Source organism: Pteropus vampyrus, unplaced genomic scaffold (genome assembly GCF_000151845.1).
Source record: "Pteropus vampyrus isolate Shadow unplaced genomic scaffold, Pvam_2.0 Scaffold260, whole genome shotgun sequence".
NCBI lineage: Eukaryota > Metazoa > Chordata > Mammalia > Chiroptera > Pteropodidae > Pteropus > Pteropus vampyrus.
The window spans coordinates 785,327-811,992 of NW_011889041.1; the positions used below are offsets into that span (position 1 = coordinate 785,327).

Genomic DNA, 26,666 nt, shown 5'->3' on the forward strand with positions numbered 1-26,666 from the left:
AATGTATTGATGTTAGCATTTCCTATTAACTTTAAAGAATCCCTTTCACCATTGAAGGTCGAGGTCAGGTTGGAAATACATCATTAATTCTAGTGTAGCATGGATTACATCATCTACAGAGTCTTCTTATTTTAACTGCTATGCTCTCTCAGTGATAGGTTGCATAACCTATAGCAATGAAATATTGCTTTGTCATTAATAAAAGTGATGTGAGCTTCTGTGACATTATCTGGAGGAATGAAATGCTACATACACCATTTAATGTTGAAGTTAGGATGTAAGAGTAGGAAAATTACATCAAACTTATTGTAAATTTTAATTCAGTTCAATATTTTTGAAAGTCTAGTTTATATTATATTTCATAGGCTAGTCATCAGCCAGCATTGAGTTCCTCTAACGTACTTAGCCTTGGGTCTCAGAGTAGTCCCTTGAAGCCCAGTGTTCATATCTAACATCCTACAAAAAAAAGCCCACTTATGGTCTCACCACCCTCACAGCAGCACCAGGAAACCCCTAGAAACATCAGGAGGCAGATATCTAGAGCAGAGGTAGTGGTTTTTTCAAATACAATAGGTCTTCCAATAATGTCATTTCATTATAACATTGATGAGGTGCTGTAGGAACCTAACTCTTGTTTATACTAATTAACCTATGGTAAAATTGGTTTTGTTAAGTCTGAAGTTGCAGTGTTAACCCATCGACAGTGTTAAGTGAGGACTTACTATAATTGTCTTTCAATATTTTAAAATAGCATAAGCCATTTAAATAACATGTAATGTTATAAAGGGCTTCTTAGTAATGATATTTTGCAATAACATTACTCATACTTTTTCATTTCCTTTGCTTCCCTTCACGCATTCACCAATAGGAGAAAAACAGAATATTTAATTTAATTTCTTAGCCCTGGGACTGAAACTTCTCAGCATAATTCAGTTTCTGAAAATGGCAAGCTTTCTCACATGAGCACAAACCAGTAAGGTAGCACTCAGATGAGATTGGAAGAGTACAGACAACGTAGCAGAGCGGTGACATTCCAGGCAGGATTAGGGTTTTCTAGGTGTAGGAGTGATTAAAAGTACATGGTCAGATCATCTGCCCTCTGGAAAAAAGGACAGCTGTTATTAACCTCTGGATTTCTCTTCCTAGTAAGGTTTTTTCTTTTTCTTTTAAGAAGGTACATGTTGGGGAAAATTAAAATATTTTTAGAAGTAGGCCATGGTATTTAAAAAGTAGGTCATATTAGTTAAGTGTATTGTTCAGTGAACCTTGACTCCACAGCAGAAAAAAAAAATGTAAATAAAAGGTTAAAAAGCATTTATTTAATCACAGAGACACAAAATTGAATAAGACAGTCTTGATTTGGTGGACCTTAAGATCTAGTAGATATGTATGTAAACAAATTATTTTAGCACAACAAAATGCCCAAGTAGGAGGTATACGACAGAGCTGCTTCACAGAAATTAAAAACAAAAGGTCACTAGACTTTGTAGTAAACACCCATATTTTCAGATGATCATCCCAGTCACATGGCATGAATAGCATGCATGTCAGCTATGTTTGCAGCCTCTGGCACCCTTGTCAGTGTGATCAAGGAACCCTTCTTAGCATGGAGGTCCAGATAGATTAGAGTGTCTATGGATCCCTTTAATCCTGTGTGAGGTTTTGGAAGCATGTCACCCATTTTAGGGCAGAGGTCCTCATTTTTTAACCACGCTTGCAGAGTTCTGTGATCCATGTATCTGTGGATACAGTTTTGATGGTAGAAAGTAACAGTGATGTATGTGAGACATTTATAAAAAAAAGTTCATTCAAAAGCCTTTCCTTGGACTTGTTGAGGCTTACTTATCCTGCTGGGGCAAAGAGCAGTTCTTACTGGTCTTTGAGGACAGTTCACACACAGGCTGGCCCACTGTCAGGCCCACTCCCTCCGGTCTCCCCCTCACTCCTTCCTGCCTGGACGCTTGTGCCCTCTCTCCAACACCTCCAATCATTTATAACTTTTTGCCCAGCCGTCCCTCTTCCTTAGCACTTCTTTATTTTTTGGTACATATTTATATCTTTCCTGACACAGTTAATGCTATTTTAAATACCAGCCTCCTTGTCTTATTTGTTAGGAGGTTTTTGTTTTGTTTCGTTTTGATTGCAATCGATATTAATTTTATTTCTGGTATTACTGTCTCTCCTAATCCTACTTTCCATTAGAAATGTAATTATAATATATCCAAATTTAGGAAAGAGTGTTTTTAAAATGTATTTTGTAAAGCATGAGTTATTATCCTATATTTTAAAATATGTATTAGAAAGTAATTTATTTCCTATTTTTGTCCCTTCTCCCTTAATTCTCAATTAGTGGATTATTTTCAGCTGTAGATAAACCAGTCGATGTTCTCGTTTATTTGTTTAACTCTTGATAGTCAAATTGTTTTCAGCCAGTGCCAACAGCTAATTGAAGTCTTTGTTTCTGCTGTAGGAATTCATGAAGAAACTGGAAGAAAAGCGAGCTGCACTCAATAAAGCTACCAGTATGGGAGATGCTATTTTGGCCATCTGCCACCCGGACTCCATCACCACCATTAAGCACTGGATAACAATCATCCGGGCCAGGTTTGAGGAGGTCAGTGTGTCTCAGATCATCTTTAGAGCAGAGAATCAGGATATGGAAACCTCAGCAGTTAAGATGCACTTACGGCCATGGGAATATGAGGCTTCTGCAGAGAAAAAATGTTCTTTTAAAATAATCTTCCTGTGTGCATCTCATCTTTTTCTTGAAAGAGTTAAGGGAATTTTGCATCCATGTCCCTGAAACATGAAAAGGCAAATGCTTGGTATATGTATAAATTTTTGTCTCACTTCCACATTGCGTCTATTGAATAACCAAGCACTTGAATAGTATTTCAGGGTAGTATATCTTGTGAAATGAATGGCATACACAAAGTAAATTAATTCTATATTGAAGATTTTAGCTATTTTTCTTTCCACTCTGTGCTACATGGAGTAAGTGTACTTGATCCTTCAGAGAATGTGTATTTGAACTTTAGAGAGCAAAGGAAGCCTGGGTGATTGACATACATCTCTAAACCTCTGAAGGTGATGAGCATCGTAGAGGGCTCTCATGTCCTCCACAGGCTGGGTCTAGAAAGACGAGAAGTGTTATGGGTCTAGCCCAGTACGATCCTAATTTACATTTAAATTTTGTATATTTTACATGAATTAAATTATTCACCAGGGTGGAAGAAATTCAGAGAAATTTCTATTTCTCCAATAGGTACTGGCCTGGGCGAAACAACATCAGCAGAGATTAGCGAGTGCTCTGGCTGGGCTCATTGCTAAACAGGAATTGTTGGAAGCTTTGCTGGCTTGGTTGCAGTGGGCTGAAACTACGCTTAGTGATAAGGATAAAGAAGTCATCCCCCAGGAAATCGAAGAAGTGAAAGCCCTCATTGCAGAACACCAGGTAAAATAAATGTCATCCCAAGCCCTGTCTTCTCAGACGTTTTCTTTCTTTCACTGCTGTAGTTCTCATAAGATTGCTTTGTGCTTACTACCTTCACTTCTTCAAAAATACTCATCTCCTTCCAAATGGGTTTCGAATTCTACCTCTGCCTTAAAACTGTTCTCTTCACAGTTATTGAATTTTGATGGTCTATCCTCTAACTCTGGTACCTTCCCAAAACTCTTTCCTTTCTGGCCTCCTGTGAAGTTATATTCACATGACACTGTCTCAGATTGGCTCCCGCCCTTTCTCCTGCCTTCTAAATAGCAGCTCTCCTTACTTCTGTCCTCAGCTCTCTACTCCTTTCATTCTGCTCTCTTTGGCAGTCTCACCCTCCCTTGTTTTATTGCTCCACGTTTGCATTTTCTGCTGTCTGTCCCTAAACATCTCCCAGGATGACTGTAAGTACTTCAAGTACTTATCTATAGGGTCTTGCTAAAAAAAAAAAAAAAAAAAAAATTACTTCTCCTGTATATTCTACTTGTTTTAAACTCTGAAATGATGGGCATCACACTAACTCTGATTTATTTGTTTGCTTTTTAGTTTAATATACATTTACAAAGGGAAACATTGTGTCAACGTAGTTGGTAAAGCAGTTAACAGTGATATTATATTTTAATAAAAGTGTAAGATATCAATGTCCGTAGTGGCCCTGCAGTGTCTCAGGCCATGTTGTCTGCGATCAGAGGTATTAAAGTGATCCGAGTTCTCCAGTGTGACTCATGTTCCAGAAATGTGTTACTTCACTTTTCACTTTTGTTTGCCTTCTCCTTTCCTCATCGCTTTCACCAGTCTCTGCTTTTGCCACATATTCCAGATATAGGGATACTTAGTCAACAATAATAATAAACCTCGGGAGATAAGATAAAAAATGAAAAGATAGTCAAGTCTTTTAAATATAAACTTTAACGTGAATTATTTTTACCTTCCCTAGCTTAACATATTCATTGACAGAAATATTTAAGATATATCCACATTTAATGTCTATGTTCTTTGTCACTGTGTATCAAAGCCACCTTAAATATTTCAAATACGTAGATAAAATGTGGCACAGAAAAGTCCTAGGGACCACCCCAGTTAACTAGTTCCTTTGTAGACAAATGCTCATTTCAAGATCCTTCTGGAAGAGCTTGGATGCTTGATCCTGGTTGGCGCACAGAAAGGTTATGATGTTCAGACAGCTGCTCCCATGTGTGGTCTTCAAAGTAAAACAAATTACTTTGGTGATGCTGTAATTATTTACCAGCTCTAATATTTTGTATTCTTTAGAAATGAGTAAACACTATGTTATGATATTTAGACATTTTTCCCTCCTAAAAATAAAACACAATGTTTTATTCTTTTTTCAGAAACAATAGCATGGTCCTTTTATCCTTTTGTTTTTAGTTCATTTCTAATGGTGGTTTTCTCTGGTATACCTGTATTTAATTGATATCATTTCTTTCATTTTAGACCTTCATGGAGGAAATGACCAGAAAACAACCTGATGTGGATAAAGTTACCAAGACCTATAAGAGGAGAACGGCTGATCCCTCCTCATTACAGTCCCATATTCCAGTCTTGGATAAAGGGCGAGCAGGAAGTAAGCCAGTTTCTTTAAAACGAAGATAGTTAAGCAAGGAAGTTGGTTTTCTTTTATTTTGATTTGTCGTTTGAAATTTCAGAGCAATTGGTAATTCTGCGTGAACTCTCCATCATAAAAGGTTTTCTCGAAAGAATACATGGGCTCAAGTTTTCTAGCAACTTATTTAAAAATAAAGAAAAGATACATCCAGTTGTTTATATGGAACTTTATTGGCTTGAGCTGTATCTTTCAGATTCTCTGGAAGGAATTGAAAAATTTGCCACAAGAACAGAAATCATCACACACACACACACACACACACACACACACACACGCACACACGCACACACACACTCACACACGCACACACGCACACACACACTCACACACACACCCCTTTGAATCATCTCATATTGCTTTTGTAATATAAATAACCTTTAAGTGGAATGCAACAGAAATGATCATGACCTGGGTAAAGTTCTAGACCTAGCTGTTCATTAGTGACCAGTAATCTGATAGATTTTGCCCATGTTCTATTTACCTCTTCAGTGACCTTGATTCAATGAAGTGATAATTGAAAACAATGATAGCTAGCTTGGAGAAGATGCAAAAGAAGCACAATTTAAATCATTTTGTATATTTCTGCATGGTGCCTTAAAAAAAAATGGTTTCAGACCTATTGTAGTAAATATGTTGCACAAGGAGGCAAGGTAACAAAGCGGTTAAGAACTCTGGAGGCAGACTCCTTGGCTGTCTCCACCACTTCCCAACTTGGAAATGACACCTTGGACAAGTTACTTAAACTCTCTCTCTGAGCCCCAGTTTCCTCATCTGTAAAAGGAGATAACTGTAACCTCATTGGGCTGTGGCAAGGATTAAGTGAGCTGATGTGTATGACGTGCTTAGCATATTTGCTGGCATCTAGTTAAATTCCTAATAAGTATTAGCTATTGATATTTTTATATATGTAAAGTCCTATGGGAGTTAGGAATTCTGGGTAAATCCTAGCTTGAACATCAACTTCATGTAAGACCTTAGGTCAGTGATTTTTCTAGGCCACATTTAGCTAGTTTGGTGAGGAGAATGTGTTGAGATAATTGTTCTGTAAAGTTATAGAAACTCTCGAAAAATAGAAAGAAGGAGAAAACTTTAATAAGGCAGTAATTTGGGATATGAGTATGCACAGGAAACACACAACCTCAGTGCAAAGTGGACTTGGATGAAAGCTGGGATCCTGTGCACATACCATATTTGGTTGGGATTGTAAAGTGTCCTCTCTGACTCTAATGAATGCTCAGTGCCTCTTGCCCTCACCTGCCCTGCTTTCAGCTATATTTTCTAAGAAGGGCAGCTAGGTTTATATAACAGATTCTAAGCTACATGTAAGTGCCCTGGGAGATTTCTTTTACCATGCCTTAACAAAGAGGAGGAGCACATTGTACTTCATTGTCATGGATGTGGCATAGATTTTGAGCTGGAAACTGATTTAAGCATAAATTTGTTGAGAGAGCTTTCCAGTATGTAAACACCTGTCAAGATATATTTCTTTAATTTATATAGAGAGTATGTGACCCTTAATAAGTGAAACAGATTCGTACCTTGACATTATGTATCATCTAAATAGGATACTTCTATTTGTAATACCTGGTAATTAAATTGATTCAGTCTTAGCTAGGAACAGAAAGGGCCAAGCCTTACATTATTTCAGAACCCTGGAAACTGCCACCCTAACTAAAGTTATATTTTAACAGGAAAACGCTTTCCGGCATCAAGCTTATATCCCTCTGGATCACAGACACAAATCGAAACCAAGAATCCCAGGGTCAACTTATTAGTGAGCAAATGGCAGCAAGTCTGGCTCCTCGCATTGGAAAGAAGGAGGAAGCTTAATGACGCCTTGGACAGACTAGAAGAGGTTAGAAAACTCATATATATGTGTATTTAACACCGTATTGTCATTCACCATAACACGTAAAAATCTTGATTTTTTTTTTCAACAAGAGTTAGATAAGCCAACTCTTGCTATTTGAGTGTATATTTACTTCTAAAATTGATACCACAAGTATGTACATTTTTATAGGAGGGAAAACCCTGATATACAGGACTTGGATTTAGGGGATCAATGAAGTAGAAAACTAATATGTTTTAACATAATTGGAAGCAGATTTAAGAAAAGATGTAGCTCGACATATGTTTTTGCTTGGTGGTATTAACTGGCAAATAGAACCATTTAGAATTCAGATATTTCTATTATGTATATTCTGTGATCCGAAATTTAGAGTTTCAGATTCTGAAATTGGGAAATTTTTAGAAGTCTAGGGGAGTTAGAGTGGCAAAGAGCAGAGAGAGTGAGGAGTTACGTAAGCACTGTTGAGCTGGGCCTGCTACCCCATGGGAGGAGAACTTACCAATGTGCTACATTAGGGCATGCACACCACCTTTGTGACTTTGGCACTATCAGAAGTTTTCTATTTGACTTTTTGAGGAGTTTTATTTGCTTCCTCTATTTGTAAAGAAAAACAGTGACAGTAATGAAATGAACTCGCCAGCGAAATGATACATTGCAAGATGATACATTTCCTTGAAGTGGGAAAGATATGTGTATTATCTAGAGGCTCATTAAAAATAACACTATTCATATAGTATAAGATATAATTTGAGCATGACGTTAACTCAGCCAAAATGCCTTTTGCCCTTTTCAGCTGAGGGAATTTGCTAATTTCGATTTTGATATCTGGCGCAAAAAATACATGCGATGGATGAATCACAAGAAATCTCGGGTGATGGACTTCTTCAGGAGAATCGATAAAGATCAGGATGGGAAAATAACCCGACAAGAATTTATTGATGGGATTCTTTCCTCGAGTAAGTCCCAAGAGAAGTGACTGAAACTGATGTATTTTTTTTAAAAAAATAAGCACAGTTTAAAATTGTGGGGCCAGTAAACTTGTGTGACCAATAAAGCATGACCTTTAAACTCGACTGTGAAGTCACCAGAAAAAAGTGCCCGTGGTAAAACTTATGGATTTGGAGTCAGGCAAACTTAACTAATTGTGTAACCACAGATAGATTCCTTCACATTACTGAAGCTATGCCCTCATTAGTATAATAAAGTTAATAACACTTGATTCTTAGATTGTCCGTGTCACCTAGCATATAATGGGAAATAATAAATGCAAGTCAGTCTCTTTCTTATTCATTCTAATTCACATTCTGATCTAACATTGTCATTAGTAGGAAATTGGAACTCTATACTATAAACTTCTGAAGGTATGTGCCGTCGTCTTCTTTGATGGTTCAGTCATGTGTATGTGATATCTCTGGCACATGTTATTGGAAATGATTCTTAAATTTTATAGAAATTATTCCTTATGTAAAGTGATAGTTGAACCATATGAAATTTACTAATATTTAACAGTTTTCAACCTAGAAAAACAGCAATTTCAAATGATTAATCCCAGTAATAATGAAAGATAAATTTAGGTCACATATAGAGTGGTTTAATTTGTTATTATGTAAATCAGTTTTTTAAAAAGGATTTTAATATATTTCATGACCTTGATAATTCAAACAGCCACATTAAGATTAAAATGAACAATAGAGAGAGAATGTCTTGAGGCAGAATTAACAAGTTAGGACACTTTCATTTTTGTAAAGACAAATCTTTTTGTAAAATTTTATCATAAGTAGCAGGTCTTATTAACTTTCATTGGGAATATTTTATGGCTTATTCAGAGAATGTCTTAATTACCACGTATATGTGGAATCTAAATAAAAAGTCAGACTCAAAGAAACAGAATATAAAAGTGGTTACCAAGTCTGGGGGTGGGGGAATACATCAGGGCTGGTAAAAGAGGTACAAACTTTCACCTATATGATGAATAAGGTTGGAGGATCTAATGTGTAACTTTAGACTATAGCTGAGTACACTCTATTGTATAATTGAAATGTGCTAAGAGAGTGGAACTTAAGTGTTCTCACCAAAAATATATATATATGTATATTAGTATGTGAGGTGATTGATGTGTTAACTAGATGGGAGGAATCTTTCTCCAGTGTATACATATATCAAATCATTACAATGTGTACTTTAAATATATTACAATTTTATTTGTCAATTATGCCTCAGTAATGCTACTTACTATTGTTTTGAAAATTTTAGAGTTCCCAACCAGTCGCCTAGAGATGAGCGCTGTTGCAGACATCTTTGACAGAGACGGCGATGGGTATATTGACTACTATGAATTTGTAGCCGCCCTTCACCCAAATAAAGATGCATATAAACCTATCACTGATGCTGACAAAATCGAAGATGAGGTACTCACTATCTTTCCATTGCTTGCAACAGTGATAGTGTAGTGTATTCTGCACAGTTCGTGCAGCCATTTTATTTATTTCCATGTTCAGTAGTTGTGTCAAGATTTTAAGGATTCAGTGTAATGCTAATATTAAAGTGGATACTTCACCATTGTTTTTGGCAGGTGACAAGACAGGTAGCTAAGTGTAAATGTGCAAAACGATTTCAAGTTGAACAGATTGGAGATAACAAATACAGGGTAAGTTTTCAAAATAACCTTAAAGTTCTTTTAAAGGATAAAAATTGAAATTTCTATATAACTTGATCTGCATCATTTTCCAAGAGTTATTTATTTTTACTTTATTTCAAAATTTAATGGTATATAAATTTCTAATTCTTACCATTTTAAGTTATATAGAAATAGCCTGTATTTTGTATATGAGGACATATCTTTGTCATGTACAACATGTATATTACTTTTAAGGAAAAAATTATTCACAGAAAAATACCTCTCACATATGTAAATTTCTTCATATTGCTTTGGGCTATATTTTATTATCATTAGAGGTAAGTTTTCATATTTTCAATAACAATGCTCTTCCAAGCCACTACCATGAAGTTAAAAATGTTGACTCATTTTTATAAATATGAAAAAGAGGCAATGTTTTCCACTTGTGCAGTGATTTTTTTTTCTCTTATTCAGAATCTCAATAACTCGGTTCACCTTCTTCAGAACAATTACTTGAAGACCAATGTGACTTTGTCACTCTCCCTCTTTTTTTTTTTTGGAAAATCTCTTATATGTAGTAGCTAGATAGGAAATGTGCTGAGTTTCCCTAATATACTATATTACTTCCAAATGAAACAGTATTTATTCTTACTTTTTATACTTCCATGCTGAAAAATATTGATCTAAGTATTTGAATTTTTAACTTAAATTTGAAACCCAAAGATTTTCAGAAAATTTGTGTGGAAAATTTTGTGACTCTTGGGTTTGAGGTTGGGACAATTGGATACCTGCACATCTCTCAACTAGATACTATATCTGGGAGCCTGGAGTGTGAGTGAGAGAGAGAGAGAGAGAGAGAGAGAGAGAGAGAGAGTGAGTGTGTGTGTGTGTGTGTGTGTGTGTGTGTGTGTTCTAGAGCCATATGGAAAGTTTCCTGTTGAACTAATTATATCTTTCTTCCATTTTTTATTTTTATTTTTTATCAGTTCTTCCTGGGAAATCAGGTATAAATCAGTGGAATGTATTCTCAAGTTCCTGATGATTTTTTTTTTAACTTTAATTCATAGCCATTAAAGCTTGCCATGGCCAATCTTTCCCATGCTGCCCCCCTAGCTACTACATTGTTGGTTGGCGTGGTGTTTCTGTAAACGCTATAAGGGTCCTTGGTCTAGGATTCCTTTTTGCCTTGTGTCTCAAATGAGGAGATTACTTTTAAGCAAACCAGATAATGAATTTTAGCTTGGCTGGTTACCGTGTTACAAATGCAATTTTCAGTTCCCATTTTTGATAATACTATTAGCATATATTTTGTGAAAGTACTCATTGGAACCCACATTTCTACATAGCCTCAAAAGTGTTTAACCATTGAGGATGCGTAGTATACAGTAGCTAGAGAAGGATCAGCATCAGGCAGTGACACAGAAAGACAGGGTAGTCAGAGATCTCAGTGGTACTCAGCCATAGAAGTGTGTTCTCTCCAAAGCAGCTATTGTCTCTTTGTTCTAAATCATTGACTTAGGGCATTGCATCCTCTCAGTAGAAATTTTAACCCTGGAGGTTTTGAATGGTTATTCCTTGAAGAAATGTATCTCTTGTAACTTACATCTTGACGTCACACTATTCCATTTTGACCTCACATTTAAGTCAGTATAAACTATTCAGTGGCACTGCACCATGATCAAAATTTTATAACTAACAACAAGAGAAATCATGTTTTGATTTAAACAAGAAGAGCTTTTTTTTGTTTTTGTTTTTGTTTTTTTTTTACTGTATACTTTTGGAAAGAATCATGCTATTTATATTACCTGACCATATCATATTAGCTATTACTCTGCCACTCACTTTTTAAGCCTGTATTACATGTTAAGCTTCAAATTATCTATGATCCACATTTATTGCAAGCAAACAATTTTTTTCAAATAGAAATTTTCAGTTACTTTGAATAGTTGTTTTTAACTCTTTCATCCGTTATGATCCATAAAAATTTACTTTTCCATCCTTATTATTTTCCGAGTCAGCAATTGAGAAGGCATCTTTAATTTGTAGAGAGGGTATAATACTCACTTCAAAAGGCCTTCTTCACTGCAAACACAAAGAACAACATCAGTCTTATTTTTTCTTGTCTCACAATTTGGCTCTTGGGAAAATTAGGGAAATTCTGAAGACAGCGTTAGTTGTCTAGAGAATATCCTCTCAAAATAAAATTTTAAATCATTTATGTTTATTAGAATTGAAATTTCATCTCTATAAAGTAGTTAGTTTCTTAAAACTTTTGTTTTGAACGTAATCTTGGACCAAAAGTGTCTGTTCTAATTATCTGGTTCCTTAAGGGTAATTTTCTTTAAATCCCCTCTTTTCCCTTTGCTTATTAGCAGCACCAAATTTTTTCTAACAAAATAAAGATATATTTCGATTTTTGCATTTTGATTACATTTCAGGAACAGGTTCAATATAGGAAAGTTTAAATCTCAAGGCTTAAAAAGGGACTTAGAAATAACAATATAAAAATGTTTGATGTAAAATGCATGAGTTCCTGCTGGTGCACTTTACATGCTTTATAGGTCCTTCTGAGTTTCAGGGTCTTGAATGGTCGTCTTTGTTTCAGGGTTTGTTTCCTGAAACAGTGGTAAAGCTTACCGAAAAGTAGCAGTTTTAAAGTTTTCTATTTATCTGTCATGAGCCCAGACAAATAGTCAAAGTCACAAATGTATTTTACCTGCCTTAAAAAAGAAGCCAGTTATGTTTAATTGACTGTTTATTTTGCTATGGTATCTGTTAGGTTGACAACCGTGAAATTCAGTATGGTGTGTTTTATAAGTTGGACATGAGCCTATTAGAAATGATTTAAAAGTATAAAATTGTTTCTCATGGGCTTTCAAAACAAATAAACCTTATCATCAGAAACTACCTGTAGTCTAGATATTTTTTTCAGGACTTGCAGAATTTATAGCATATCCAAGTGATTGGAGAGCCATTGAAAGGGCAAAAATAAGACAATTGCTTATTAGTGCCAGCGGTTATGGTACAAACAGCTTGAAGAGAAAGCCTTTTAGATTTGAAAGCTGTATCATTAATAATGTCCGTGAATGTCCTAATATTATAATAATCTAAAAGGGCACATTAATCTTGAACAAGTTGGTTTACCAGATCATTAGTGATGCAGAAATTTTATTTATGAAATTTTTATTGGTCACGTTTATTTACTACTTTATATTCCCTAAGTTGAAACTGCTCTCAGAGAAAACAGAATGAGTTTATGAATATTTCTCTCACAAATTCAGTGGCAAACAGTTTTAGTGGAAGAGGAAGTCTTAATGAAGAAGAATCAGACTTTATTAACTTTTCTTTAGAGTCATCTTATTTTCTATAAATCCTGGGCAAGTGGGCCAGTGCTTATTCTCATGGCTGTGTTTAATTTCTAGAAACATTTTTTAATCACTGCCTTACTAATGTTGTATCTGTCAGAAGAAAGAAAAATCATTTTTAGAAAAAATCTTTAATATTATACTCGATAACCTTTGTTATCCTTTTTCAAACTATTTCCTTTGGGCTCAATCAGCATGCAGCAGTCTAACGCAGATCATTACAAACCCCTTTTCCTGAGATTTTACTAATCGCTGTGAACTAAGCAAAAAGTCAAAGTCGGTTGCTTAAGCTACTACAGATTACACATCATCCTTTAGTTTAGAATTACTATTGACAATTAGAGGTTCTTCTTTCTTCACCTTCACAGTTTGGAGACTCCCAGCAACTGCGACTTGTTCGAATCCTGCGAAGTACTGTGATGGTTCGTGTTGGAGGTGGATGGATGGCACTTGACGAGTTCTTAGTGAAAAATGATCCTTGCAGGGGTAAGGAAGTACTTATGTCAAGATAATAACACCATGAAAGTATATCAATTTCATGTTATTTTCCAGCACCAAAAACATTCTTGGGTATGATTTTGGTCATTTATTACAGCAGTGAATGTTTCACATTGGTCTGTCAGCCTAAAGTTCCCAAAGAACTCGTGGCAGTCATGTAAACCATGCTATTCTTGTCATTTTTTTTTACTTCTTTTGGATAAACATGAGACCGGTGGGCAGGGAATACTGGAATAGATTTTCTTTTGAGATGCTCCCGTTTGCAGTTTTCACAATGAGCAGTTATAACAACTGGGGAAAGGATTTCATCTGTCATTAAATAGCAAAGTAAAAGGAATGAAAATTGAAGTGTTAAAGACTGAGGATATACTGGATAGTGAAAGTTTTTTTAAAATTAGGGGGAGATGAGGAAATCAATACTTCAAAATTAAAAAAAAAGGATAACTGCTAACTTGGCTCTTATTTTGAAGTTGCAAATTAGAGCATTAAAAACATAAACATATAATACTATAGCTCTTGACATATCTCCCAGCCTAAGAGACCCTGGGTTAGCTTTTAATTTTTTTTTTTTTCAGATCCTATTGTCAATTTTTAAATTAATTGATTTACCTTACCAGTGGTCATCTGATTACAATTTCTAGCTAGCTCCTGTTTACTCGGTAGACCCACTTTTCTTAAAAAACAAACAAAAATAAGATTTGATTTTTATGATTTTCATAATCCTTTTAAACAAACAACAACAAATACTTGTGCCAACACTGTTAGACTACCAAGTGGGAGGTCGGGGTTCCTCCAGTGAGCCTCTTTGTTGCAGAGCTGGCACCTAAACACAAAGGTGTGTCTGACAGTTCCTATGCAATCAGTTGGCCTCTCTGCTAAGGCCACCATGGTTGTTACATGACCCTACTCAGGAGCTCTGCTCTTGGCAAGTCAAAGATATTACTGTAACAGGAATAAAATAACGAAAGCTCTCTTTTTGTTTTATGTTTTGAAAATAATGCAGCTTAAGGTAATATAGCTCTGTTTATGAAACAAAGAATTTAGAACATGTAGTGTTTGTCGGGTCGCTTAGAAAAGTTAGCATGACTGTGGCAGTCTTCCAAATACATTTTTCTTATTGAGTCAAACCTATGAGTGCTTTTCCTGATGTAACTTTTCTTCTAAATCGTGTGTTAAAGGCCAGATCTGAGCACCCTTTGCATATTCAACTACTGTACTTTGTTTCTTCTCCTGCTAACAGTATTCTTTAATGTGATTGGTATCCTGTGTCATTTTTTCTAGTTCATCATCATGGGAGTAAAATGTTACGTTCGGAATCAAACTCTTCAATTACTACTACTCAGCCTACTATAGGTTGGCAACCCCTCACTTTGCCTCTCCTCTCTTACCTTCTCTCTTTCCTACTTTTACATTCTTGCTTTAATTATTTGTTTTAAATTAACACGCTTCATCCATTGCGTATGGCTTAACTCATATCCAACTGAACTGGTGCTTCCAAATTTAAATTCTGAAAATTTCACACACTTCCGGTGTGTTGTAAGTGTAGGTGTTATGGAAGTGATCAAACACATGCTAACACGTTGCCCGTCGGGTTCCTGTGGAGTGTTCTCCATGTGCACATGTGTTTGTATGAGTGTTGCATCATTGGTTACCTCACGGATCCTTGGGTCTGGTGTTTGTTATTGCATGTTGGTAAAACAGAGTTTTTCAAGGCATAACATAAAAATACTACTTGCCTCACTGAAGTGAAAAACCTGAAAGTTTGTATGTTGTCATGACGATTAATAAGGTCATCTCTCGTTCCGTGTAATTAGATTGTTTAATTAATCCCGATGTTAAAATACTGGCATTCTCCCTACCTCAGTAGTAGTACATGCAAAAGACACAGTCCCTGCTTTACTGGCTTGTCTTCTCAATGTGGGGAAAGGGTACTGAACCCATGCAGACATCAGTAGCTGGTGGATTAATAATATTTTAGCATGAGCTTTCCATTTTCATGCTGACTCTTTCTTTAATAGTGGTTATTCTGGCTGGTGTCTAGTGTTAGAATAAACACACTTTTTTTTTTCTTTCCCAAACTTACTTGTATCCAAAAGGAATGCATTGTAAAAGAATGCATTTATTTACCTTTTTGTTATGCTGAGTTGGAGTTGGCATGGCAAAAAGATGTTCTTGAATTCCTCAGCGTAATCTGTGGTGCCAGGTGGTTATTCTTCACATAAACGATTGAGCACCCCTTTTTTTTTCCCTTCCTCTTTCGTTTGTGTGCACTGTTGTGTGTTACGCAATCCAGCTAAAGGAAGGACAAACATGGAACTTCGGGAGAAGTTCATTTTAGCAGATGGTGCCAGTCAGGGTATGGCTGCTTTCCGACCCCGGGGCCGAAGATCGCGGCCTTCGTCTCGAGGAGCTTCACCCAACCGATCAACTTCCTTGTCCAGTCAGGCCGGCCAGGTGGCCTCCCCACAGGCCCCTGCCACCAGCACACCCAAGGTAGGACGCGGGCATGAAACATTTTCCTCCTTCTATACAAATCAGTGTCTTGAGAATACTTTGGAATGTTTTAGGACCCTAGCATTTGTAGGACCAGATTTCTCCATTTATGTCCCTTCTCGCAATAAGGCAAATGAAGGATATTTTTGTTTTTTTGTTTTTTTTTAGAATATATTCTTGTCTCTATGCCCCACAGAGAGTATATTTATTTGTGTTCTGTGGATACTTTACATTGTGTTTTTTTTTAAAAAACTTCATCGCTGTTGGTGTGTATGATAGGCCATCAAATCTTTTCACTTATTTTTAATTGTTATCATTCTTACTGTGAAATGTGACTCTTTGCTATGAATATCTCTTTCTGTGGCTTTGTTTTTTTTATCTGCTATCTTTTACATTTGATTTGCCATTGTTCCATACAGATTCTCCATCCTTTAACACGCAATTATGGTAAACCATGGTTGACAAACAGCAAAATGTCAACTCCTTGTAAACCAGCAGAGTGCTCAGACTTTTCCGTGCCATCTGCAGAGGTATCGTAAGGTCCCAGATTCTAGTCTAACAGTCTTTAACTGAAACTATCACCTACTAACATTGCTTTACTTCTTCCCTAATGTATTTTTTGATAACGCTATACCTTTTTATGGACTTCTGTAAAATAAGTAATCAACCCAACAGTTCTTGGAAGACATGAGAATATGGGGTTCACCAGAAAAGGCAGTTTTAGTTTTAGCTTCTTGAACAGTGTCAGCTTAACATAGTAATACCTGTAGGCATTGTATCTACTTTGTTTTTGTTTTCGTTTTTTGTTCTTCTACTTGTACTTTATTTTACTTTTCTCTCTTAGGAGAGTGAAATACAGGAGATTATGTTCAATCTTAAGTAAAGTTTCTTTTATAGCTGATTTATAGCTGACCTAAGGTCATGCTTAATTTAGGCAAGAAATGCAACCAACTTTAAGACGAGAATGAGAGACAGTGTCATTTGCAAGAGAATCACTTAACTAAAAGAACGTTTATTGGGTGTTCACTATAAAGGTCCTTCTGAATGTCTGTTACATTTATTTCGGCCCGAGAACACTGGATGGGCGTGAATCAAGCCTTTTAGCCATCAGAGCAGGGTGTTGGGGGTTTAGGCATGCAAAAAGTTATCTGTCATTTTCAAAATTATTAGTCTTTAATGATTATTATTAGTCAAGCAAGCTCTAGCTTTTTAATATGGCATGGTTTTTGGGGATAAGATATTTAAGGGATATAAAATTGGCCAAGATTAACCTGTATATTGGATCATTTACATTCATTTAAAGTCAACCATATAATTTTTAAAGGAACTTTTCTGTAAAATGACAAACATAGGCAATAAATAATCACATATTTGATTAGAAAGAATCACAATAATTGGGGGAGAGGGGAGTGAGATTCCCAAATAACTTCTCTTGAATCAAAGGAGATATTTCATGTTAAAAGCCAGGATCCAGGTATAAAAGTCATATCGTGCCTTTAGAAAGCCCTTTATGCTTTTCAAAACACTTATCTGTTATTTAATCCTCACATCAATAATAAGAGGTAAACAGAGAAAGTTGTCTCAGATGGAAACAATGGAAATAACATTGATGATAGGGGTAGAATTGGGGCAGAAACAACTCATTCTTCAACTCTTCCTCATTCCCCCAGCCTCTCATTTCCACCCCTTCCCTCAGGTGGGAAATGCTAATGTTATTTACATATTACATCTAGAGATGTCTGTCACTTATGGTGGATCTGTTGTAGCAAAAACTGAGAACAGTTTAAGGAACCTCAAGCAACGTGTTTGTTTTAAATATTTAGGGCCATGCTAGTTATGCTAGTATGTTAGTTCAGATTTTTTAAAAAGTAGAGTGTCTCCAAAATTAAAGTCTAAGTATGCCATTTTGACTAATAGAAGACTATGTTTCATTTCAGATAGCCTCATCAGACATAAACCAACCACCCAAACACAGCAACAATATACCTTTATAGAAGGGTCTTTAAGACTGTTAGGTAGGGTTTGTGACAATAAAATCAAAATAACCCAGGTGGTCTGAGAAGAACGATTTGGGTTTTTCATGGTAATGAATTCTGCCACCTTGAGTGATATATTTCATAATTGTGGGTCCTCGCTCTCTCATGGATTATTGAGATTCTTAGTTAGGAATTTAACTAGATCAGAGTTGTCAGATCTTGGGCAAGTAAATCTCTTTCCTCCTCAGGCCCTCATTTTTCACATTTGTGAAAAAGTTGTGATTAGATAAGTGGGAGGATTGAGATGATTAATTGCGATTATATATGTGAAATTGGAAAACTTAAGTATTAACATGTATAAAAATCATATGTGAATTTTATACTTAAATATATGATAGAATACATATGTAAATGAATTAGGAATATTATATTAAAATTTTGCAGCCCCGATATATCAAAAGGTCTTATATATGCTTTATTAAACATTTAAAACTATTTAATAATGAAACAATTAATTTTTTTAATATCTCTATGCACTCCTGTAAGAATTTTAGAAGAATCACCCCAAAATGTAGCCTAGGTATCTTGTATGTAAGGACCATAGAAGGTGATAGATAGAACCAAGAAATGAAGTGGTATTATGCCAAATTATAAAACATCATTTTTTTTTTTTTTTTTTTTTGCAGTTAAGTTTGTTTAAATGATGGCTGTCTAGGCTTCACTTATTTATTTATTGTTCTATTTCTATTTATTTCTGCTTAGTTTCCTAAAAGTATCAGCAGAATATCCAAGCACAATTTTTCAGAACCCCATCTTCTCTCTGTACCATGCAGACACCATCTTTTTACCATTATTCTCTTAACTCTGTGATATTCACTGACAGTCTGGAAGATACTAAAGTACTCACAGCTTAATTTGTCTTTTTTTTTTGTTCTTGCCTCATTTGGGGATCTCCATTTCTGTGTTTTCTCTTCAATGTGAATTAATTTTCTTTAAAAGGTTCCCTTTGAATTCAGGGAGAGAATAGGAAATTAGTGGAGATAAGCAAGTGAGAACCCCAGGCCTCATTTAATTGAAAAGTTTCTCCTCCTCCGCCTTCTAGAGAGGTCTAGTAAAGGGTTTCCACCCATCTGTAAAGTGGTGTCAGAGAAATATCTTGGGACAGGAGCATTATCTTGAAATGTCCTTTCACTGATTAAATACAGGGAACACCAATACAAGGAAGCAAGCTTCGACTTCCGGGATATTTATCAGGGAAGGGCTTCCACTCTGGAGAAGACAGTGGCTTGATAACAACTGCGGCCGCAAGAGTCCGAACACAGTTTGCTGGTGAGTGTGGTGCATTTCTTTCTTTAATGGTGTTTGTAGTGTGCTCTGAAGATTAAAGTCCCCTTTCTTCCTAATTGGGGAAGAAATTATGAATCGATGATACTGTATTCTTTCAGAATGACATGCAGCCCCAGTCCCCCAACAAAGGTAGGGAATAAATGAGTCATGAGAGTAAGTGACCAGAGAATCCCTTCTGGAAAGTACCAAAGAAAGTTGAGAGAATGATTGTAGAATAGAAGAAAACCTGCAACAGTTTCCTACCCCTTCTGCCTGGAAAGTCTTGATTCTTTCGTCTACTTGGAAATTATACTGGGTTCTATTTGGGGTTGTTGGAGAAACCCAGCCACACTAGGCCTTATACCAGTGCTTCTCAGGTTTCTTCACAGAATAGTGAGCTAATCCCTGGGTTTCTGGGCTCAGCAAGCATGAAGCTTCTTTAAAGTTCCAAGCCTTTTAAATTCCTATGTGCTTTGAATTACTTATCCTCTGGCCAAACTGACACCTGAGAGTTTGCTCCATGTTTGCACTCTGTGCATCTGGGTATACACACTAAACTTTGGAAATCGTAGTCTCAAATTATAGGTATATTTTGTGTATCTGTTTGTAGTAAATGGAATCCTGTTTTTTAAGTTGAGTAAGCCAAAACCTACCTTTTGGTTGCCAATCTAGCTTTTCGTATATTATATCTACTTAGAATGAGGATGCCTACACTTTTGCAATGGAGAAAGGCCATGAATCCACAGTATATTCTGAGTGTCAAGACACCTACTAGGTGTCAAGGAAAACCATTGAGATTTAAGGCAGCATTAGATTTCAAGAGTCTGTTGCAGATGGATCCAGTAATAAAGGTGAACCATCTCTGCCCTTTCTCCACAGATCCCAAGAAGACTCCCAGCCGACCAGGAAGCCGAGCCGGAAGCAAGGCTGGCAGCAGGGCCAGCAGCCGCCGAGGCAGTGATGCATCAGACTTTGACATTTCAGAAATCCAGTCCGTGTGCTCAGACGTGGAGACTGTCCCTCAAACACACAGACCTACGCCCCGAGCAGGTTCTCGGCCATCCACAGCCAAGCCTTCCAAAATCCCCACACCCCAGAGGAAATCTCCTGCCAGCAAATTGGACAAATCCTCAAAGAGATAGTGCAATTGGCTCCAACAAGGCCCTTCCTTGAGCATTTATTATTTAAGTTTGAAAGATGTAAAATATGTAGAAATTATTGTGAAATATTGCAAGAAGTGAGTTTAAAATTCTGCAGATGGCCTTATTTGTGTATTTGTCTTTTTATTTTATCTGTATAATTTTTTTGTCAGATATTCTGGGGTCAAAGTCACATCATATGTGAGGGGGAAGATAGAGTTTAACATGCACTAACATTTCTGCACTGTAATGTGTGGAGCAAACACTAAAATCAATTCCTGTACCTACAGGTAAGTCACATCCTCTCTGACAGCCACAGCACTACATGAGTAGCTAATGTTAAGGATACCTCATGACATTTTCTTGCTTTTGTGGAAACTCTGAAATGCCTATAGACATACACAAGGATATAGTTCAAGATGATTTTAATGTAAACCGAAAGATGACGAAGGGCAGAAAGACAAACGCATCCACGCATAGTTCTTTAAGCAGTATCAGACAGAGAACTCACAGGAAGTTACTTTAAGCACTTGCTAGTGCTACGATATTCGAAAACCTTGCAGCATTTCTGTGCCATTGTTTCACATGAGGCCAGAGATGTCCTGGACATTAGACCTATTATACTGTAAGAATATAATTATAAAGTGCATTCATATAAATGTGAGGCTTTCTTTTGCTTGAGTGGGCAGTAGCACCTGTATCATTGAACTCATTTTGTATCAAAGCAGTTTTGCTTGCAGAAAGCTATGAAATAAAACATGTCCCTTAACTACATTGCTATGGAATTAATTTTTTTCCCCAGGGAAAAATCAGTGTATTTTTTTATGAGCAATATCAATTTGGAGTGACCAAAAGATACTTAAAAATGGGTTTATTTTGATTTCTCATCTGAAATAATCATGTTCTGGTATTATATCTATATTTAATAAATATATACATTTTAACTTATTATGTATACTCACTATAGAAAGATATTAGTATGCATTTAATAAAACATATTCACTTGAACATATGGAATACCTGATTATTTAAAGTGAACTTTTTCTGTTGTCTTCTGTTTAAAATAAAGGTTATATGTATGATGTATTTTTACTAATAGTGTAACAGGCTAAGTTTGGGGGATATCAAACACAAGTATATAATATTATAATAAATATATGATAAAAACTACATAAATACTCTTTCTACAAATATTTTTAATTGCCAACCACATGTCAACCTCGGTGTCCCTGAGGCTACAGGGTCCCTGCCTTCCTCTATTCAAAGGGAAAACAGTTAATAAATCACTAAAAAAAAAAACAGGAACTGAAACCAGGGGATCTGTGACAGGGTGACTGATTTTATTATGGTAATATAATGATATTCTTCTGGCCTGTGTACCTTTAAAAATCTAATGATAGAATATTCCTAAATATAAAAATGGCATCAAATAAAATTAGAAGGATGGTAGATTGTTGCTTTGGGCATGGTAGGCCACGACTTACCCCATAACTTTGTAAATTTATTTCAGCAAACTTTAGTGGTGGTATTCAAGTTCAAGAGGATAGTATTATGTCTTCCCTGTTTGGCCTTGTTCACAGGGGCCAACACCGAAGAACCTGGAATTTCCACTGACAGAAATTAGGTGCCACTTTTAAGTGATAGTGATTTTTTCTTTCTCAAAGCATGATGGAAAGGGTAATCCTAACCTAAGAGATCACGTTATAATTCATGCATTTGATTATAAGCCTGTCATCTGAGAAGGCAATTGAAATGGTGGTTATTCCTTTGGTGCTTTGCATATGATCACATTTCCACTTCAAAGATAAATTTAAGGGAATGATTTTATCTCAGCCTGTTTGAATGCTACCCCTGTTAAAGAGCTAAGGGTTTTGCTTTTTTAGTAATAAGCGTTTGGAGAAAGATAAGTGGTTTAAAATATTTCAGAGGAGTCTTAAGGAACTGGTCTTAGTTAACAATTGCCTTGGGGGGCAGTGGGAGGGTGCTTTCCAAACTTGGATGCTTGATGTTAGTTTCCTTTTGAACTAATCCTAGTGCCTCAGGCTGACTTCTGAAGAGTCCTGTAAGTTACGGTGAATGCAGCAGACACACCTCTCCTATACACATTCCTCCTCTTCTCATTTTCTTTCTTTTCTTCTTTCTTTCCTTTCTCTTCCTGACTTTTTGTTTGTTTTTTAAAGCAGGACATTTGGAATGAATCTCAACTCAGTATCTTAATGTAAAGATTGATTTTGTTAAACTGAGACGTTAAAATTTTTAAAGAGTTTATTTGAGTTAAAATTGATTGAAATCAGGCCCCTCCAAACCAGTAGTGATTAGGAGTGTTCTACCAATAGGGGCTCAAAGAAGAGACTTTTATAGACAAAAGGCAAAATAAAGCGTGGAAATAATAGGCTGGCTAGAGCTTAAAGCCTAGTTGGCTGTTTGTGCTTGGTGTCCTTAGCATTTTGATTTTGTAACCTTGCGGATTTTGTAGGCTTAAATTTTGGTTTGCTGTTGTGGATGACTGTGGCTACCTCTATCTCATGGCCTCCTCATTTAATTAACAATTCGAGGTTAAAAGTTCTCCACTGAAGCCTCTGTAATCAAGATTATCTTTGGTAAGGTTAACCTATTTGTTCAGCTTTAAAACTATTTTATTCACCTGAGATCTCACACTGGCCCCAGACCGGTTTCTAAGTCGGACTGGGTCCAGGGACGGATCCAGTCCGACTACAGCTGGTTTCCGGACCCGGACCGGAAAAAGAAATGCTCAGATTAATTCTGAAAACACATAATGCGAAAGCTGCGGAGCTAGGATCTGAGAGGGACTTAATCACCTCCTCCAGAGGCAGTGAGAAAGCGGGAGCTCCAGTGGCTCAGCAGGTAAGTTTGTCTGGTTGGTTGCTCATCGCTCTTGGGGGCAGTCAAGGGTCTCCTTTGGTTCCCTCTTCCGACACCAGAACTGTCAAAAGATAAACTGAAGTATATTAAAATTTTTAAAAGTTTATCTGAGCAAAATTCGATTTGAATTGGGCAGCGCCAAACTAGAAGTGGTTAGGAGTGTTCTACCAATGAGAGCTGGGAAAAGGCTTTTTCAAAGGAGGCTAACACCAAGGAAGAAAATAATCGATTGATTGTAGCTTAAAGCCTAGTTGGCTGCTTGTGCTTGGTTGTCCTTAACCTTTTAGATTTCATAACATTGTGGCATGTACGGGCTTAGATTTTGGTATGCTTACCCAGCCTGCCACAGCATTAGAGCCACCTCCGTCTAATGTCTCCTTGTTTAATCAATTTAGCAGTTTTTAATCATTAGGGAAGCTGAATCTAGAGTAGACATTTTTGTCTTACAAATCAAAACTACTGCTTCTCATGTACTGCTACCTCCTTTTGAAATAATAGAGTATCCTCTTTTGATATCAGTGCAGAAATAGATAGGCCTGGCTAAATCTCAGATCTGGTTCCTTTTTATGGCAAATATGGGCGGAAGGGCTCAGAAAGTACCCTGTTGACCGCAGGAGATTGACCTGTAAAAATGAGAAGGAAGAGAGTCTGGGAAAGGATCTTGTTTCCTTTTTTTTTGGCGGGGGGAGGGTAGGGGGTCATTTTAAAACTTGCTATAAATATTTGTAACAAGGGAAGGTATGATGAGGTGTAGTTATTTACTCCTTTTTGACAAGGTGCTTTGAAAAGCATGTGCTCGATTGTCTATTGGGAGGTCTGGTACCATACCCAACAGTACATTTGCAAGTGCCCAAGCTATTGTATGTGTTTGATGACATTGCCACTTGGCTGTTGACTTACCTTTGGAATCCCACAGAGGAGGCAAGGACACTTTAATTTTGTCTTTTAGTACTTTAGTTACTAAGTTCCCTTGAGTCATGTCAGAGATTGATTTGATGGTTATCAAAATCTACTTGAAAGTGAATAGTCATGAGTGAGATGTTTGTGCAAGAAATAGTTCATTTTTTTAACAGTATTTTACAATATCTGTCTTAACCTACTAAATTGTACAACTTAGGTTGATTTTATATAATTCTGGTGTCTGTGGAGATGTTGCTATCTAGTGAGGATGAAGAGCAACAAAAAATGGAAGTTCTTTTTCCTTGCTCTGCTTCCAGTGAGCTAAATTAAGAATATATGCAAAGCAAAATGTGTTCAAAGGAATTTATATTAGTTTACCCACACTTTTATTGTACTCCATTATTAGAAGTTAAAGAGTGTAGGAGATGAGAATTTAATAGAAATTAAGAAGTTTTAAAAAGTTATCCTCAAAAACAAAACATTCTTTTAGAATGTTACTAATTCTAAGGACAGCTACTTTTATTCCAGGGCAAAGACTAGGAAATTTAGTTCTCACAGCCTTAGAATTTGCCTTCTATGCCAGTGATCTCCGGACATTTTTGGTGGCATATTTCCATCACTGTTTTTTGAGCAAGCACTTTCATTGAATGCATATTAATTTCTTTTGAGATATTATTTGTATGTATTTTATCATTAGCTAATTTCTCAAGGTCAATACATTAGAGTGAGATTTATCTTTAACAACATTTAATGTTGGTGTACATACATATTGCAAATAGTCTTGACAAGTTTTTTGGCCAAATTCTTGTCCAGTCTGCTGAGATCCTGGTTTAACTCACTATGAAGGGCTTGTTCTAAAAGTGTCATCTCTGCTATTTTCTTGTTCGTTTCTTGCATTGTAAGTGTCTTAAATCCATGCGGTTTGTTTGTTTTTGCAGGGATTCATATAGGCCACACTTTGTAAAGATTATTTCATCAATAACAGATAAAATATATAAATTTATCCAGCTTGATATAAACTGCAGTCTACTGCACATGCTAAAATCAAACTATAAGTTTGGGAGCTATTGAGACTTCCACTCTGTTCTCAGGTCACCTTAGATACTAACCATGAGAGGACTCTATGATGTCACCGGAAGACAGGCACCCGTGTCAGTCTTTAGTAAATGTTTGTGAAGGTTAATTTCCTCTTCCTCCTTTTAGATGAAATGTAAATAGACATCTCATCTTTTTCCTCACATCCTATGAGGTCGCCCTGCATACATTTTAAGGGTCACTGTTAAATTGATCCATAACTGTTAAATCACTGATCTACACTATTTTCTTCTTTCTACCTCTTCTCAACCATCTTTTCCCACAGGGTAGAAGTTTGCTATAAAGTTCCTTTCCTCTCTAAGCCTAGTTACTCAAGGATGTACACCTGTACTAGTGGTTCTGCATGATTACAGGTGTACCTCATTGTATTGTGCTTCGCTTTATTGTGCTTCACAGGTGTTGCGTTTTTTACAAACTGAAGGCAAGACCTTCCACCAGCAAAAAGGTTATGACTTGTTTTATTGTGATGTTCGCAATAAAACAAGTGGTCTGGAACTGAACTTGCAGTATCTCTGAGGTATGCCTGTATAGTCCTGGTTAGCTATTCTCCAAAAATTCAGGGTGGGGGAAGTGGACGGAACATATCAATATTCCCAAAGCCACAGTTTAGTTCTGGCCCTCATTACCTCTGTCTTGTGCTACTGTATCTCCTTACTTCCAAAAGTCTTCTCTTCCAGACATCAGGTTGGAGGAATTGGCCTCAAGGGGAGGGATATTCCTTTTGATGTGAAGGACTTGAAGAAAGAGTGATTAATATGGGACAAGAGAGGTTGAGGGAGTTACGCTGCACTGCCTTACTCTGCCAGCAAACTGGAAGATGTGTCCTGCCTGGTGTTAAGGAAACGATTATAGGTTAAGGTATTTGAGTTGAGCCGAAGAGGTTTGAAATAGCTGAGACCATGGGTTTTTAGCTACCCTGATCTACAGGGTATAGCCTGGTGTAGGAACGGAGGGAACAAGAAATTCACTGATCTAGAGCTGGGTTTTTCCAGTCAGGCTTGAAAGAGAGAGCAAAAGATTGGAGCAATGGAAGATAGCAGAGGATGAAGGATAGGTTTTTACCTCAGAATCAGGTTTTAGGTACCCAGAAGAAAGGATTTGAGAGGAAGGCACACTGTGGGTAAGAGTCTGGAGCAGGCTTGTAGAAGGCTAAAACAGCCTGGATGAGCACACAGGATCGGATGTATGGCCAAGAGTGACTTATATTTGGGGCATTGTCTAAGGATTGCAAGAATGTGAATTTTGGTGGCCTCAGCAGTTCGTTAACAATTAGTCTCAGCTGTTCCAAGTCTTCATTGATTTTTGTTGTACTTCTTACAGAATCTGCGTGGAGAAAGCAATAGTCACCTCCTAGAGTGGGGGAGAGGGTGGAACAGTCTGCCTTTCAGCTGGGATTGGTTATGCTTCA

At 36.6% G+C, this 26,666-nt stretch overlaps 1 protein-coding gene across 3 annotated transcripts in view; it reads left to right on the plus strand.

Moving 5' to 3' along the window:
* DST (dystonin) overlaps positions 1-21,392 on the plus strand; it is a 417,658-nt gene extending 396,266 nt beyond the window's left edge. For all 3 annotated transcript variants that reach the window (XM_023520357.1, XM_011375009.2, XM_011375010.2), the window contains 13 exons: positions 2,471-2,614; positions 3,266-3,454; positions 4,946-5,075; positions 6,809-6,972; positions 7,760-7,922; positions 9,220-9,374; positions 9,539-9,613; positions 10,570-10,587; positions 13,317-13,434; positions 15,740-15,939; positions 16,359-16,469; positions 19,121-19,244; positions 20,121-21,392. In XM_023520357.1, coding sequence (XP_023376125.1) covers positions 2,471-2,614; positions 3,266-3,454; positions 4,946-5,075; positions 6,809-6,972; positions 7,760-7,922; positions 9,220-9,374; positions 9,539-9,613; positions 10,570-10,587; positions 13,317-13,434; positions 15,740-15,939; positions 16,359-16,469; positions 19,121-19,244; positions 20,121-20,383 — 1,854 coding nt within the window. In that variant the 3' untranslated portion in view covers positions 20,384-21,392. The remainder of the gene's footprint in view (positions 1-2,470; positions 2,615-3,265; positions 3,455-4,945; positions 5,076-6,808; positions 6,973-7,759; positions 7,923-9,219; positions 9,375-9,538; positions 9,614-10,569; positions 10,588-13,316; positions 13,435-15,739; positions 15,940-16,358; positions 16,470-19,120; positions 19,245-20,120) is intronic.
* Positions 21,393-26,666: the final 5,274 nt, after the last annotated feature.